This window comes from Otolemur garnettii, unplaced genomic scaffold, assembly GCF_000181295.1.
Source record: "Otolemur garnettii isolate 467f Iridium unplaced genomic scaffold, OtoGar3 scaffold00001, whole genome shotgun sequence".
Taxonomy (NCBI): Eukaryota; Metazoa; Chordata; class Mammalia; order Primates; family Galagidae; genus Otolemur; species Otolemur garnettii.
Window position 1 is genome coordinate 40,447,610 of NW_003852396.1, and position 14,500 is coordinate 40,462,109.

At 50.4% G+C, this 14,500-nt stretch overlaps 1 protein-coding gene across 1 annotated transcript in view; it reads right to left on the minus strand.

Annotated features, from left to right (window-relative positions):
* Nucleotides 1-14,500, minus strand: part of GALNT18 (polypeptide N-acetylgalactosaminyltransferase 18) — a 326,911-nt gene that overhangs the window by 8,824 nt on the left and 303,587 nt on the right. The window contains exon 10 of the mRNA XM_003781103.3: nucleotides 3,955-4,119. Within this exon, the coding sequence (XP_003781151.1) occupies nucleotides 3,955-4,119 (165 nt within the window). The remainder of the gene's footprint in view (nucleotides 1-3,954; nucleotides 4,120-14,500) is intronic.

Genomic DNA, 14,500 nt, shown 5'->3' on the forward strand with positions numbered 1-14,500 from the left:
GGACAAAGCCTGCTCACCCTTGTACAGGTAGCCCTTCAGATATTTGAAGATAGATCTCAGACCGTCCTGGGGTCTTCCTGTCTTAAATAGTCTCCATTACTTCAACTGTGCGTTCAAACATATAGGTTTGAACCTTAAGGAAGTCAAAGCTTAGAGGTCAAACCTCATATCAACAGCCTTCCCTAAGAGAGACTCCAGCATTTGCTTAGCCATTGAAACACAGAGGTGTTCCGGGGTCTAGGGGTGGTCCTCATTACTACTGAGAGGCAGGCCATTGCTTTGATTGACAGATGTTCTGGCACCAGGCTCTTCCCTTTGGTGATCTGGTATGTGCCTCTTCCCTCTCCTTCCACTGGTGCCTGGATCACTAACTAAATGCCTCTTGGACTAACACTGCATGGATGAAACCTAGAATCCCCCCACTCTCAGTAGGAAGGGTGTTCTCAGAAGACAGACATATAACTTAATGCATACGAATTTATTAAATGTAATCACAGTAGGTAGTCATTTGGGGAAATTCTTTAACCCTGGAGAAGTCACAAACTGGAAAAGTCACTGAAGGCGGCAACTACCACTTCTAACATCAGTGATGTTTGTCACGCGCTGATGTGTCTCTCACAGCTGAGGGAGCTGTGGGCTGTTTAGAGATTTAGAGGCGCAAGTTGTGTCACTTGAGGGAGACACCTCTAGTGGCTCACCATCTCCTCTCCAAACACGGAGCTGGGAGTGGGCCTAGATTAACAACCCTCCCCCAACTACCACAATTTCATCCACCGCTATATGTAACAGACTGCTGAAATGTCTCTCAAAATCCTGGGACAGCTGCCTGAGCCACACCCCCATGGAAGCAAGTCTTCCTGTCTCTTCCTGGGTTGATGGGACGCCTCCTCCCTGATTTATTTCCCTGTCTTCTTGCCTTTTCCCTTCTGATCCACCTTCATTCTTTGGCCTGGGAAGTTTTTCCGAAACCCACCATGGAAATATGCCTAAGAACCTCCCCTAGTCCCTCTCTTTGTATAAGGTAACGTCTCGACTTCTACACATGGCTTTAAACAACTACCACCACCTGCTCCACCCAACTCTTACCTTTCCCATGCCCCACCACAAATTCTAAATTATATTCTACACACACCAAACAATACATTCATATTCTTAACATATGCTTGGCTATTTCATGCTTTTGCCCGGGCTGAGTCCCTCCTTGGGGAGTTTTTCCTCTCTTTCTATGCCTAAAAACCATCTCAGTGACTTTTAAGTTCCAGATAAAACAAGCCTCACACAGAAGCCATCCCAGAGTTCTGCAGACAGAGTCAGGCATCCCAGGCTCTCAGAACACCACACCCCACTCTGCTCCCTCTCTCATCCTTCAGTTTTGTTGTGTGTTTCCACACAACCACGAGCTCCTTGAGGGCAGAGGCTGGTGTTGGACGCCTATCTACTCCCCTCCTATCGAAGCCCCATGCTCAATAAATGTTTGATGAATGACTGAAGGAAAGAATGTTCATCATTGGAAAATTGCTCATCAGAGCCCTGCACATCAGTGTTGCCAAGAGATGTTTTCATCAAATCTGGTTTCACAGTGTCAGTGTCTAACGCTGCCCTGCTTCAGCCTGAAGCACTGGAAATTCAGAAGAGCTTGTGGGGGTCAGAGGAAATCCATTTTATTCATTAAACAGAAAATCAGGCTATGAGATGGAACACTAAGATATGCAAATGTCGATCTTCTTTGTAGCAGAATCTGGGAGAATCACACTAAGTTATTGTGAAATTAATTCAGCCTGAGTGTCTGTGGAGCTTAAATGTAGTCCTCAGGAGAGTAAATAATGCATAATGTGAAGCCAGAAAGGAGATTTGAAATGTACCCAGTAAAAGCTCCTTTTAGCCCAACTTCTGCACCAGAACGTTCTAGTTGGTAGGATCCCCATGTAATTTGCAAAGATTAAAACTTGTTACAAGAAAATTAGCCCAAGCGCAAGACTTTAATCATTTAAGAGGCTCTTGGCTGTTTGGGGCCTTGTCAATAGCAGCTGCTCACCAAGGAGGGCTTAAGGATGGATTCCAGGTCACTTGCTAAATATTGATCATTTTGCATCAAGGAAAAATTTCACATGTTACTTTTTAAATATCAAGTGAGAGTGCCTGCTCTGGGTTTGTAAATGAGGAATTTAAAAATGATTTTTCCAAACAGTTCCCTCTTGCAAAAGGATCAAAGACGTGGTTGCCAAGGCACTTTGGGAGCTTCAATTAGACATATGCTAAAGTGGTTGAAAGCTGCCCAGTGTTCAGAGCGGCCCGGGCCAGTGCAGCCTGCTCTGTTACTGGCTACGTCCATTTTAGCAGAAATTGCTCAGGGGGCTACCTTTTTAAGACCATGCCCTGAGATAAGGGAACGAGGGAGCTGGATTTGGGATGTCTTGTCCTCAAGGACTCCTGTTTTATGGGAGTGTTTCCTTCTCTGTCATAGGCAGGGACTGGGAGGGGTGGGGAGGCTGAGACAGACCTCCGGGCAGTGTAGGAAGGACTCCGTGAGGGCTGGAAAGAAGGCAGAAGTGACTGGGTGCTGATCTGGGATGTCAAAGCATCCTGGGCCACGCAACCTTGGCAGGTGACTTCATCTCAATTTCTCTTCCTAGATTTGGGATCCTTGTGCTCATTCCTATCAAACTAGCTGGAGGGCTCTCAGGGACGCAGGCACTCACTTCCATTCAGGAACACTGGCGTCTGGGTGACACCAAGCCCCCAGAGTTGTAGGTTCCCAACTGGGCTGTAAACTCCAGGGGCTATTCCAGGACAGCCCACAGGCCACTGCCCATCCTCTTCCCCCAGTGAGCAGAAGCAGCTGTCTCATCCACACAAGGACTCCTGGGTACTCCTGTCAGCATGACCAGACCATACCACCAAAAGCTGACCTCCTAGGGCTAGCCTTGGACCCTATGCTAAGGGATCTTGGTGGCTTCGATCCTCATGGTCCCAGGGTCATGGAGGATAGTGAGGAGGGAATGGCCAAACTTTCAAATTGTGTTTCAGCCTCTGGCAAACTCGTCATCTTGTATTTTTCTTTTTCTAGAATCTCCCCCCTCTAATTCAGCTTCACAATCCTTGCCAGAGGGGCAGAGCTAAATATACCCTGGGGGCACACATCCTCACCTCCCACTGAACCAAATCTGCCATTGTCTGTAGCCTCCATGACTTGGCCAAGTAGCCCTTGCAGTCTCTTCTCTGACCGCCCCTCACTGTGCCTCTGGGATCCAGCCACACCTCACTGTCTGCAGTTCCCTACACTTGCCCAGGTTTTGATGTCTGACAACTTTTGCACATGCCGTTCTCCCTCCTTGGAATGCCCTTCACTCCTTCTATATGGAGCGGGCTTCTACATACTCTTAACCCTCCAAGTTGAGTACCATGTCTTTTGAAAAGCCACCAGCCCTGCCCCACACCTGGTCCCAGCACCACCAATTTCCTGCACTTCATAGACCCCAAGGGGAAGTTGAACAAGGGGCCCACCAGACCCTATAGACAGTCTCAGGTGTGAACCTTATTTTGCCCTCGCAAAGTGAGCCCCCCTCACCTCCATGGGGCCCCCAGTGCGTCCATCCCTCTCTCTGCTGTGTCCAGCCTTCAAGCCCACTCTTCACCTAGCCTGACCCAGAATAAGAGCCGCTCCTCCTCACACACACACCCAGCTGCCTCCTGACCACACGCTTCCAGGCCTCCCTCTACCTCTTACCCTGAAGAAAGAAAGGGGGACATGCAGCCTTGTCCTGTGCCTGTATGTGAAATCCCTGGCACATGGCAGGCAGGCGGCACCCAGCAAATCCCCAAGAAGCAGCCTGGAGGTGCAGCCTCCCTATTGCCAAAGGGTCCCTCTCCTCTCCTCTACCCTCTTGCTGACCCCTGTGCCACATCCCATTTTTTGACCATGGCCATGGTCTTCCTGGGCTCTGGGGCTGTCACCTGAGAGAACTGCCAATGAAGCTTCATCCTCTTGGCTTTGGCGTAACTGCATTCGATCAGCCGTGGCCGGCTGTTGACGTCCACCAGGCAGCGGTTGTCATCGTCATCGACTGTGGGGCTCAGGATGCCCACGTGGATCTGCTGACTGCTCGTGTAGTACACGTTCTGGGGGTGGAGGAAGGGAGGAAGAGTGAGGGTCAATGCCAGTGTCTGGAGCAAGGGGAGGGGAAGTGGTGATTCCCACCAGCCAGCTGGCAAAGAGGGCACAGTTAGGGAGGCCCTGGGTTCTTTATATCCAGTGGCCTTCAAATTATTTCCTATTGCCATGGACAAGAAGAAACCGTTTTAAATTATGATCCAGTGTAGGATTTAGTTCATCTGTATAACTAAAACAAAGTTTTCAAGAAATAAAACTTACTCTTTCAATGTGTAATACCTTCTCTGATAATTTCCATTGCATTAGTTCATTGAAAAACATTAGTCACAACCTTTTTTTTTTTTTTTTGCAGTTTTTGGCCTGGGTGGGGTTTGAACCCGTCACCTCCGGCATATGAGGCCAGCGCCCTACTCCTTTGAGCCACAGGTGGTGCCCTGGTCACAACCTTTTAAATTGATTGCCCCACCCACAGTTTAAAGAACACTTCTCGAGTCCATTAGTTACAGACTCACTGACGGTCTCCCCTCATAACTACCTTGTGCTTTGTCAGCAGGTACAGAACAGAAGGCCTGGGCTATGCGTCCAGGGGCTCGGAGCCCTGCAGCTCGGGAGGGGTCCAGCACACAATCTGGGCCCACACCAAGACATGCAGAGCAATGAGCTGCCTGACATCTTCTTACAAGGCCAAGTGGCAAATATTCTTGGCTTTGTGGGTGTATTGCAGAGTCCCTAAGACTATCTCCTGGCTCGATGATTCTCTGTGAGCAATCACCAGATTTAGCATATAGCCATACTCACCACTCTGATTTATTACAGCAAAAGGATACAGTGCAAACTGGCTAAGGGAAAAGGCATCTGGGCAAGGTCTGGAGAAACCAGGCACAAGCTCCCAAGGGCCCTCTCTCTCTCAGTGGAGACACACAGGATGAGGTGAATTCCCCCCAGTTGTGATAACACACGTGAAACACTGTCTACCAGGGAGGCACATTAGTGATTCAGCACCTAGGGGTTTCCTGGGGACATGTCACACAGGCAGCCTCTGCCTGATACATACCAAAATTCCACACTTCCAGAAGGCAAGCTGGTGTTAAGCATAACCCATATGCCTAAAGTGACTGAGATGCCTGATCAATCAGTTTAGGCATAGTAAGCTGCTCTTAGCAGTTCTGATGGGAATCCTCCAGACATCCAAGCTCCCAGATGCCAGCCAAGGGCCAGCCTGAGAGCGAGCCTTTCAGAGGAGAGTGGTCAGACCTGCTCTGTGAACTTCTTTTGCACAGAAGACCACACCGTCTCTGCAAACTCGACTCTGCTGCCAGAGTCCAAGCACACTCATGGGAAATACAGAAACCAATGGCTGTGCTCTGATAATGCTGCCTTTACAATAATAGGGGCTGTCCCATGGGCTGTAGTTTGCCCCTGGTCTAGAGAAAAGTCATATGCTGCTTGGCCTTCAAAGTTTTTGGTAACTTCTCTTGACCTTGAGCAGTGATTCTCAACCAGAGGTCCAAGTGAGAGGTCCCAAGGCTCCGTGAGCCCTTTTTCTCAGCGACTAAGGGAATTCACACTCCATTTTCCCCTCCCACATGGCCAGGCCCCATGAGCAAACTGAGATACTACCTTTCTCTCTTTTCTGTCAGAATATTCAGGGTGCTCTCTCTTGTTATCTTGACAGTTCTAAAAATTCTCATCAGCAAATATTTTTCATTAATTGGTAAAATGGTAAAATGGCATATTTCTTGCATCAGTGAAAGGGGGTGGTAGACAAGTATTTTTTAAGCCTGGCCACAAAAGGAATAAAGGAAGTAAGAAGGCAGCACAGGTGACAGGGTGAGTAAGGGTGGTCCTTCTCCGCGTGTTCTTCTTGACCCTCACAAGTTTCTTTGGGTGCCTGGGTAGGCACCCCTCAGATGTGTGACATACCTCAGGCTAGCGTATTGGTCAAGGCCTCAGCAGGAGACAGATGGCACCCTCCAGGGTGTGTAATAAAGATATAGCTTTCAAAGGTGTGGGTGGGGTGTCAGGAAGCCCAGGCAGAGAAGTTTCCTAGCAACACGAGCCATTGCCAGCCCAGGCCCAATGGGATGGAAGGAGAGAGTAGTTACCAGGACCATGAGAGAGAATGCTGCCTCCAGAGCAGAGTTTGGGAGTGATGGTGAGCAGCACTGAACAAACACCCCAACTTCACCTCCCCTCCCCACTTCAGTCTTTTCCTGCACCAGGCCATTGGCAGACCCCAGCTGGAGCCCAGAGATCATAGGAACCCAATGGAACATTCCATAAAGTCAACCTCCAGGGTGGGAGGAAGTGGGTGGAGAGTGTGCCTGGGAGACAAGTAGGAGATACTTGTTACAGTTGGGCTCTGAAGTCACCTTACAAGTTCTCGGGTTCTGTAAAGCCATGGAAATACACATCAAAATTACTAAGGTGAGAGATTCTTCCCACAACACAGGTGAAGAGTCACAGTGACCAAAATTCTGAGCAGAGGACAAATGTCCAGTTTTAGTGTGGAAGTTTCATGAGAATACAGAGCAAAGCCATCCTGAGCAAGAGGTAGGCTACTGGAACCCAGAGACTGTCCAGCATGTGGCCTGGACTTCCAGGTCAACATCAAGGACAGCTAATGCTGTTATGTGGCTTTGAGTTGATTGGAATTGAGGGAAAATCTGACAACTGGTAGGATTTAGAAAATTAAGCAGCCATGCAGGTAGGCATCACACCCATCCATTCAACCAAGAAATAGTCTCTAAGTTACATTCTGGGGATGCAGAGATGGGAAAAGCCACAGCCAAGGCGGGGCAACCAAGAGTGTACCACCAGGAAATAATGGCCCTTATGACACTAATGTGAGAATTGTCCTGATTTCTTCACTCACGTACTCCATCCGTTCTCTGAAAACAGCAATAAGAACGCACAACCTCCAGAAAGTCTTTCCTGAACAGGCAAGCGTGGGCCCTTCACCTGCGCCTGCCGCCTGGGGCCTCCCTCCAAAGGCGCTCACCTGTTTACACTCTTGGGCTGGATGCACCATGACCTCCTTGGGACAGACAGTGTGGCTCTCAGCCACACTGGACCACTCAGGACCCAGATTTCCTGAGGCTCGGGAGTGTGGGCCGCAGGACAAGGACAGCCAGGGGGCCAGCCACTTCCAGCCCTTCTTCCCTGTCCTTACAGCCTGGCTCTCATCTCCAGGTGGGCTCCACAGACACAAGTGGCCCTCAGGTAATAGCTGAAATCAGTTCTGTCCACTTAGCTGCTCCGAAGTGTTTGGGGAGATGCTGAGAGACATGTGTGCCCCTACTATCTGGTCCAGCTGTCACTGGGGCTGTTGATTGCTCCAGAGTCTGGGAAAGTCATAATAGGGCCAGACAGTTGCTTGTTATTTAAAAAGCAAACAACAAAGTGCCTCCTGATTGGTGTGACCGCGGAGTTGGCAGGTCACGGCTCCTGATTGGTGTGACCATGGAGCTGGCAGATCACAGATCCTGGCAAAGAGGATTCTTTCAAGTCCTCTCACTTGGACGCCGCAGAAGCCCAGCCGGCAGCGGACTGAATAAATAAGTGGTCTGACCACAAAAGAGGGGAAACAGTTTTGTACAAGATGCCCCACTTTCAGCTCCTGTAAGCCCAACACGCACAGCTGAACTTTCTGAGCAATGGGGACTCGCAAAGCTTTAAAGGAGAAGTAACTTAAAACTGTGGCCTGCAATGAGGGGCGATTTTGCCAACTAGGGGATATTTGGGATGTTTGGAGATGTGGTGGTTGTCATGGCAGGGGAGGGGGATGTGGGAGCTGCTAGCTCCAGTGGGTAGAGGTGAGAGGCGCTGCTCAATATCCCGCAGTGCGCAGGACAGGCCCCCACAGGAAAAATATGGCCCCAAATATCAGCAGTACTGCTGCTCAGATACCAGGACTCAGACTTCTAATGGTGAAAGCTGGGGTATTTTTTCCTTTCACTGCTTGCTGGACATGAAGTGATGTCCAGGCTTTATCTCGCTAATCCCAGTCCTAACTCTGTGAAGCAGGCTCTCTAGTATCCCTCCTGCTGTAGGTGAGGAAGTCGAGGCACAGAGAGCTTCAGTAACATGTCCCAAGTCACACAGCTGGTGAACAGTAGCTGAGATTAAATTAGGGAGGCAGTCTGACTCCAGAGCCACACACGGGACTGCCCACATCTGGCCAGCTCCAGCCACCTGGCTGGAGGGCAGAGGGATGGTTGTGAGACCAGCTTCTACTCAAGTCCCTTCACGCTGGGGCAGCTGGGGCTAAGGGAACCAGAGGACTGGAGGGGCCTTTATAAAAGGCCTGTAGTCAAAGGTGCCCTGGAGTGCTGAGACAGCCGCGGCCCTCTGTAACTTTCAGCAGAGACTGAGGCAAGCCGTTATCCTGTCTGTGGCTGTTTCACAAACCCCCAGGGCATAGAAACCATCTCCCTGACCATGCAGCTCCTCCCAGCTGCAAATGAGTGATTCAACTCAGTCTTCTCTCAGCCCCACACAGCTCAGAAGCACTGCAAACTGGGTCTTCCGCATTTCATTCTGATGCTTATGAGACAATGAGAAAAATCATCTACACACACATCCGTACCTCAGGTCTCACACCACTGGCATTTTCCTCTCCTCCAGGCCAAAGGGAAGACTAATGGCTGAGATGCAGCCGGACAGTCGGATGGGGAGCCTGCAGTGCCCTGGGAACAGGCGCCCACCCGCCCTCAGGGTCACAGAGCCAAAGTGGGGTGAAGCCTCCTAGGGCTGGAGGTTCCCCTTGCTCAGTCTCCTGCCTTTGAAAAGGGCCTCCCACCCTGCAGGACGCAGGGGGACCCTGCTGCCAGCGTGTCCTCAGCAGCCCTTTTCGTCCTGGTGGTATGGGGTGCCCAGCTCCGGCAGAGCCTGACTCAGGATCTGCACAGAAGCTGCCCCTCAGGCCTCACCTCACTGACAGGAGCTCTGCTCCAGGGGGTGGGACGGCCTCAGGAGGGGGAAGGGGAGAAGAAAACACACATTTTTGAACATCTAAATGCCAGGCCTCCTGCTGGGTCCTACAGCCACCTTCCACTTTCAAGAGTAAGGAGAGCTGCGTGCAGGTAAGTAGCTGTTCTCTCCCCTCCTGGCCTCTGGAGAAGTTCAAGCAAGAGTGAGTTCTCAGAGCCTCTGTCTCCTCCCCAAGGCCAGCAGCCCAGGGGCCCATTCCTTGGAGTGCCTCCATCTCTGCCCAGTCCCCAACCACAGCTGAGGCTTACCCAAGCCCGGGAGCTGGGTTACCTAAGGCCACCCTGACCTCATCCCTCAGAACCAGTGATAGGACTGCCCAGGGCCCTTCCCCCAAGTTGTCATGCTGAGCTCTGTGGGCTCTAAGGAGGGATTTTGGGGGTCACTATGGGCAGGGTGCCTCTCCCAGCCCAGCCCTGGAAGATCTCCTTTTGTCTTCCTTATAGTTGGCTTGCACGTAACATTTTGTTTGAACAAAAGGTTATGAAGAATTATGTTTAAAAATGTTGGAAACCGGCTCGGCGCCTATAGCTCAACTGGCTAAGGCGCCAGCCACATACACCTAAGGTGGCGGGTTCGAATCCCCAGCCCGGACCCGCCAAACAACAATGACGGCTGCAACCAAAAAATAGCCGGGCGTTGTGGCGGGCACCCGTGGTCCCAGCTACTTGGGAGGCAGAGGCAAGAGACTCGCTTGAGCCCAGGAGTAGGAGGTTGCTGTGAGCTGTAATGCCACGGCACTCTACCCAGGGGGACAGCTTGAGGCTCTGTCTCAAAAAAAAAAAAAAAAAAAATGTTGGAAACCACTGCTATAAATATGAGGCGTCTATCCAGGAAGTGGGTGTTAGGGACTAGTAAGCTTTTTTAGCTTACACCTTACCACATGGCCTTGGCAAACATCTGGATGAGGACTTGGACCTCCTGCCTCCAGTGCTCCACCAGGCCCCCAGTCTCCTGCATTTGTTGATACAGCCAGTTTATGTATTTGCCAACCTTTCAATTTCTCCATGCTATCAAGACCTTCGTACCTACACCATGCCTTAGCCTCCATAGAAACTCTGGAACCCTCACTAAGCTAAACAGAGACTAAGACTCAGGAGTCATGGGATGGATAGAGGGAGAGGAGAGGAAGGTCTACCAGAAAAATTTGAAATGTGAGCAAAATGGGCTGAGTTACATCACTTCATGACACAAATATTTTCAAGGCACAGCCAAAATGCGAGTCGTCTTCCAAACAAAGGGCATGTGAATTTTGAGCAGTTATTTTTCCTCCATTAAATGATGTCTCCTTGGTAACACTGCTGGCCTATCCAAAGGGTGCCCTTGAAGAATTAGGCATCTTAGAGACATTGGGAGACAGTCCCTTGCCAAGCCTCCAACATGGGGCAGCGGTGGCGGTATTTGACCAAAACCTTTCTGGGGTGGTAATAGAGGTGGAAAGGGGAGAGTCATAGTGAGGCACTCTTTAGAAGAGGTTCTAGAATCTACCATAGGAAGAAATCAGCTGTATTTGCCAGGTTCTTACGTGGTAAAGTGGCCCAGGATGAACCTGCAGCATCTTTGTGGTCGTGCCTTTGGTCACCTATCTATGCCCCCGATTACCGCAGCCCAACGAGGAAGGAAGATCCCGGCTTTCTGCAGGGGTCTGCAACATAGCAGGGAAGTGTGTCACACTGTAGGATTAAAAGTCACCATAGGGAGGGTGTTGGTAAAGGTCATAAGGGAAGATCAAGCTGTCGGCTGGGTCTGGGAAGAAGAGAGAGATCTGAGAGCAAATGACAACAGGGAGGCGAGAAGACCCACAAGGACACACCCCTCAATGTACTCATGGGAGGCTGGGCTGGCTTGGCTGCACCTTAGAACCCCTTGTGGAGCTTTAAAACCTGTAAAGCACAGTCTTGGGAGGTGGGGCCTGGCATGGAGATTCAATCTAGGTGATTCTAAGGTGCAGTCAAGGTTGAAGACTAGTTATGTTAAGAAGATTGGGCATTGCCATTGCTCTGAAACCTTTAAGGAGGGTGGCCAGGATTAATGTCCTAACCATTAATTAGGACAGCGTTTCTCAAAGTGTGGGTCTAGCATCATCTGAGAACTTGTCAGAAATGCATTTTTCAGCCCAACCCAAACCTAGTGAATCATAAATTCTGAGAGTGGGGCTTGGCAACCTGTGTTTCAACAAGCTGTCCAGGTAAGTCTGTGGCATGTTAGCATTTGAGAACTACTGGTTCAGGAAGAAGGTGGCTTATGGGATAGAAATGAGAAGGGCACCCAAGTCAGGAAGATGTGTGTCTCCCCTCCATACCTCTGCCCCTCACTTGTTATCTGGGAAGCCATTCTGAGCCTCAGTTTCCCATCCTGTGAAATGCAATTGTTGTGAGGATTAAAATACTGGTAGCTTCTAGTCAGGCTATAGGGAGCGTAGGGTAGGGCCAAGAAAGGACCCGGTAGGAGGGGATCACTTGTCCAGCTGCAATGCCTGGACCCCTCCTCATCTCTGTGGCCTCTGTCCCAAGTCTGGTGGCCAGCAGGCCTGCAGGTTGGGCTTCATGGAAATAGTAGGCAGGATGTGGGAATGGCAGGTGGGAAGAGGGAAAGGAAGCCTGGCTTTATTAAATTCCAGTCTACAGAGTGAAATTGTGACACCCGGAATGTGTATAAGAAGTGGGCTCTTTTTCCCGTTCACCAAAGAATGAGCTGCAGGCCTCTCTGCAGACAGGCAGGCTGATTTAAGGGTTTGGTTATTGGTCATTAACCCCTCGACACAGAGGTTCGTGATTGTGCTGAGGGCCATAGTGTGCTGATGCTAAATCAGTAAAAGAGAGTCATTTCCCAAACGATCTTACGCTCACCAGCCACAGCACTAGGTCCATATGGGGAACAGAAAACATTTATAAACAATTTGCCATTACTGTGATGGAGCATAAATGCAATAAGGCAAGGTTTCTGGCTCACAGCTTCCCTTGTGAGCCCATTTCCCTGGCGGAGGGGAACAGGTGAGTCTGGGCACACAAACCCTCCAGCTTTTGCAGGGAGAGGTTTGCAACTGGTACTTAGCCCATCAGTGAATAGTGGACCCAGCTCAAGTCAACAAACACCCTTTGTGCCCTGTTAGGGGCCAGGCCTGACCCAGACATTGGGAAAGCTGGGAGGAATGGGATATCCCTATCCCTTGAGGAACTCTCAGCCAGGCGGTGAGGCCGAAGATGAATAGAATATACTCACAGCCAGGCTTACAGCAGATGACTGGTCAGTGTGGGGGTGCAATGCAACAGAGTACTGGACTGGCAATCTCTACCTGAAGCTGTCGGTGAGTGACAGTTTGAGCACAGCCCAGGCAGAAAGCAGTTTGCCTAGATATCTGACAAAGACAAGGGACTCCTGGGGAGGGAATAGGAAGGCCAAGCCATAGAGGCCTGCCAGCACAACACTGTCTTAGGGAATGGGAACCCCTATGGGGTGAGGCGGAGAGGAAGCTGGAAGAGCAGAGTGGGGCTGAAGAGTCTGCACAGCACCCTGCTGTGACCTCAGAGCAAGTCACTTGGCTCTTTAGCGCATCTGAGGGCTTCTTAAAGTCTTCTGTGTTGAAACTATCCAAGGGGCCTGGAAAGTGTGCCTGGGTAGAGGTGAGTCAGGCAGCTTCTGCAGGCCTGTTTGAAAGATTCCAGATGCAGGCGCGCAGAGCAGCAGGAAGGAAAGCAGAGCTTCTGACCAAGGAGCTATCTTTGAACTTAAGACTGAATAGAAAAGGGCCTGAGTTCTGCCTCCCACTGTGCAGCTGGGGGAGTCAGCCAAGCAGCACTACTCCTGGGCCTGGGAGGGTCCCCTCGGATTCAGTTGCTGTGTTTTCATGTTTAATTCCAGGCCTTGCACCCACAACGTGGTGTCCACCTTCTTGGCACCACCATCTGCGGGGTTCCATCCCAGATCAGCCACCCCAGTCCCCACTGTGCTTTGTCTTCTCCTCCTGTGTCATTCTGAGCCCCAGTGAATCCGTCTGTCCCAGGAGAGAGCCAAGTGAGCCACTAGGGGAGGCCCTAGTCTTCCTGTATTGAAAGTGAAGGTTGAATTGGAGTGAATTACCAGGGAACAGAGCTGCGGTATTCTTGAGATACTGAGAGTTTCATCTGCTCTTTTGCAACAGTACCTGACCTCACCCTGGCCATGAGAGTAGACATGATCCCCAGGCTGGCCAACCAGAGTACTCTGTTGCCTTGACCCAGCAATTGGTTCTAGGATGGGCATGTGACCCTGTCTAAGCCAGTGAAAATCCTCCCTGGGATTTTCTACTGTGGGATCATGTTACCGGAAGGCACAAAGCTCAGAGCTACTCGCTTCTATCCTGCTCAGGTAAACCAGGAATGCTCCTTTACTATAGGAGAGACCAAGATTACACATGAAGGGAATCAGAGTCGGAAGGTGGGGAAAGAGGAGGAAAGGGAAGAGTTTGGCAAACTCTGTCCATTCAAGCTCCCAGCTTGAAGCCAGAGACAGACACGGACTTGTCAGTTACATGAGATGATAAGATTTCTTTTGCATTAAAGTGGCTTGAGTTGGGTTTCTGTCGCATGCAACCAAGAGTCTTGACTAATACAGAACATACAGGAGGCATTCCAAAATACTAAGGGACAAGGCGGAAAGATCATTAGGCCATACAGTGCAGGAGTCCCTAACTGCAGAGTGAATGTAAGCATCACATGTGTATATGGTTTATTCATTCATTATAATAAAGCAAGTTAATAATAAAGCACTTAAGTTTATTAATGTCTGACTTATTTTTCAACATGAGGAAATGTCTTACTCATTTATATGCCAGTTTCTTGAGGGGTGTGTATGCGTGTGTGTGTGTGTGTGTCAAGCTAGTGAGGCCAGAGGGTTCTCTTAGGCCTAGTAAATGTCTGGAGGGTGGGCTGAGTTTCTGAACATTGTTACCTATGGGAGTATGGGGAAGAAGTTGAGAACTGCTGGAAAGCTGAACTGTGGGGAAATCAATTCATCACGGTCCAGAATAGGACAATGTGCAGGTGCCCTGGACTGGGGATGGCTGGTAGAGCCCCTCTGTGTCTTTCAAATTGCTCCTACCTGGGACTTATCTCTCCTGTAGGCTCTTTTTGTCACTGCCTCAACCTTTGATTCTCCTGCTTTCTTGCTGGCACTCAGATCAGCCTGGCTGCCTGGCATAGGCTCCTGCCTGGGCAGCTGTCTCATTGCAGCACTCTGACACATTCAGGACTGCAAACAAAGGCCACACCAGGCAGGAGCGCACTGCCAAGGGAGAGGTCATAGAGCAGGCCCAATTGAAAGCAATGGTCAGGCTCGGCGCCTATAGCTCAACCGGCTAAGGCGCCAGCCACGTACACCTAAGGTGGTGGGTTCGAATCCCCAGCCCGGACCCGCCAAACA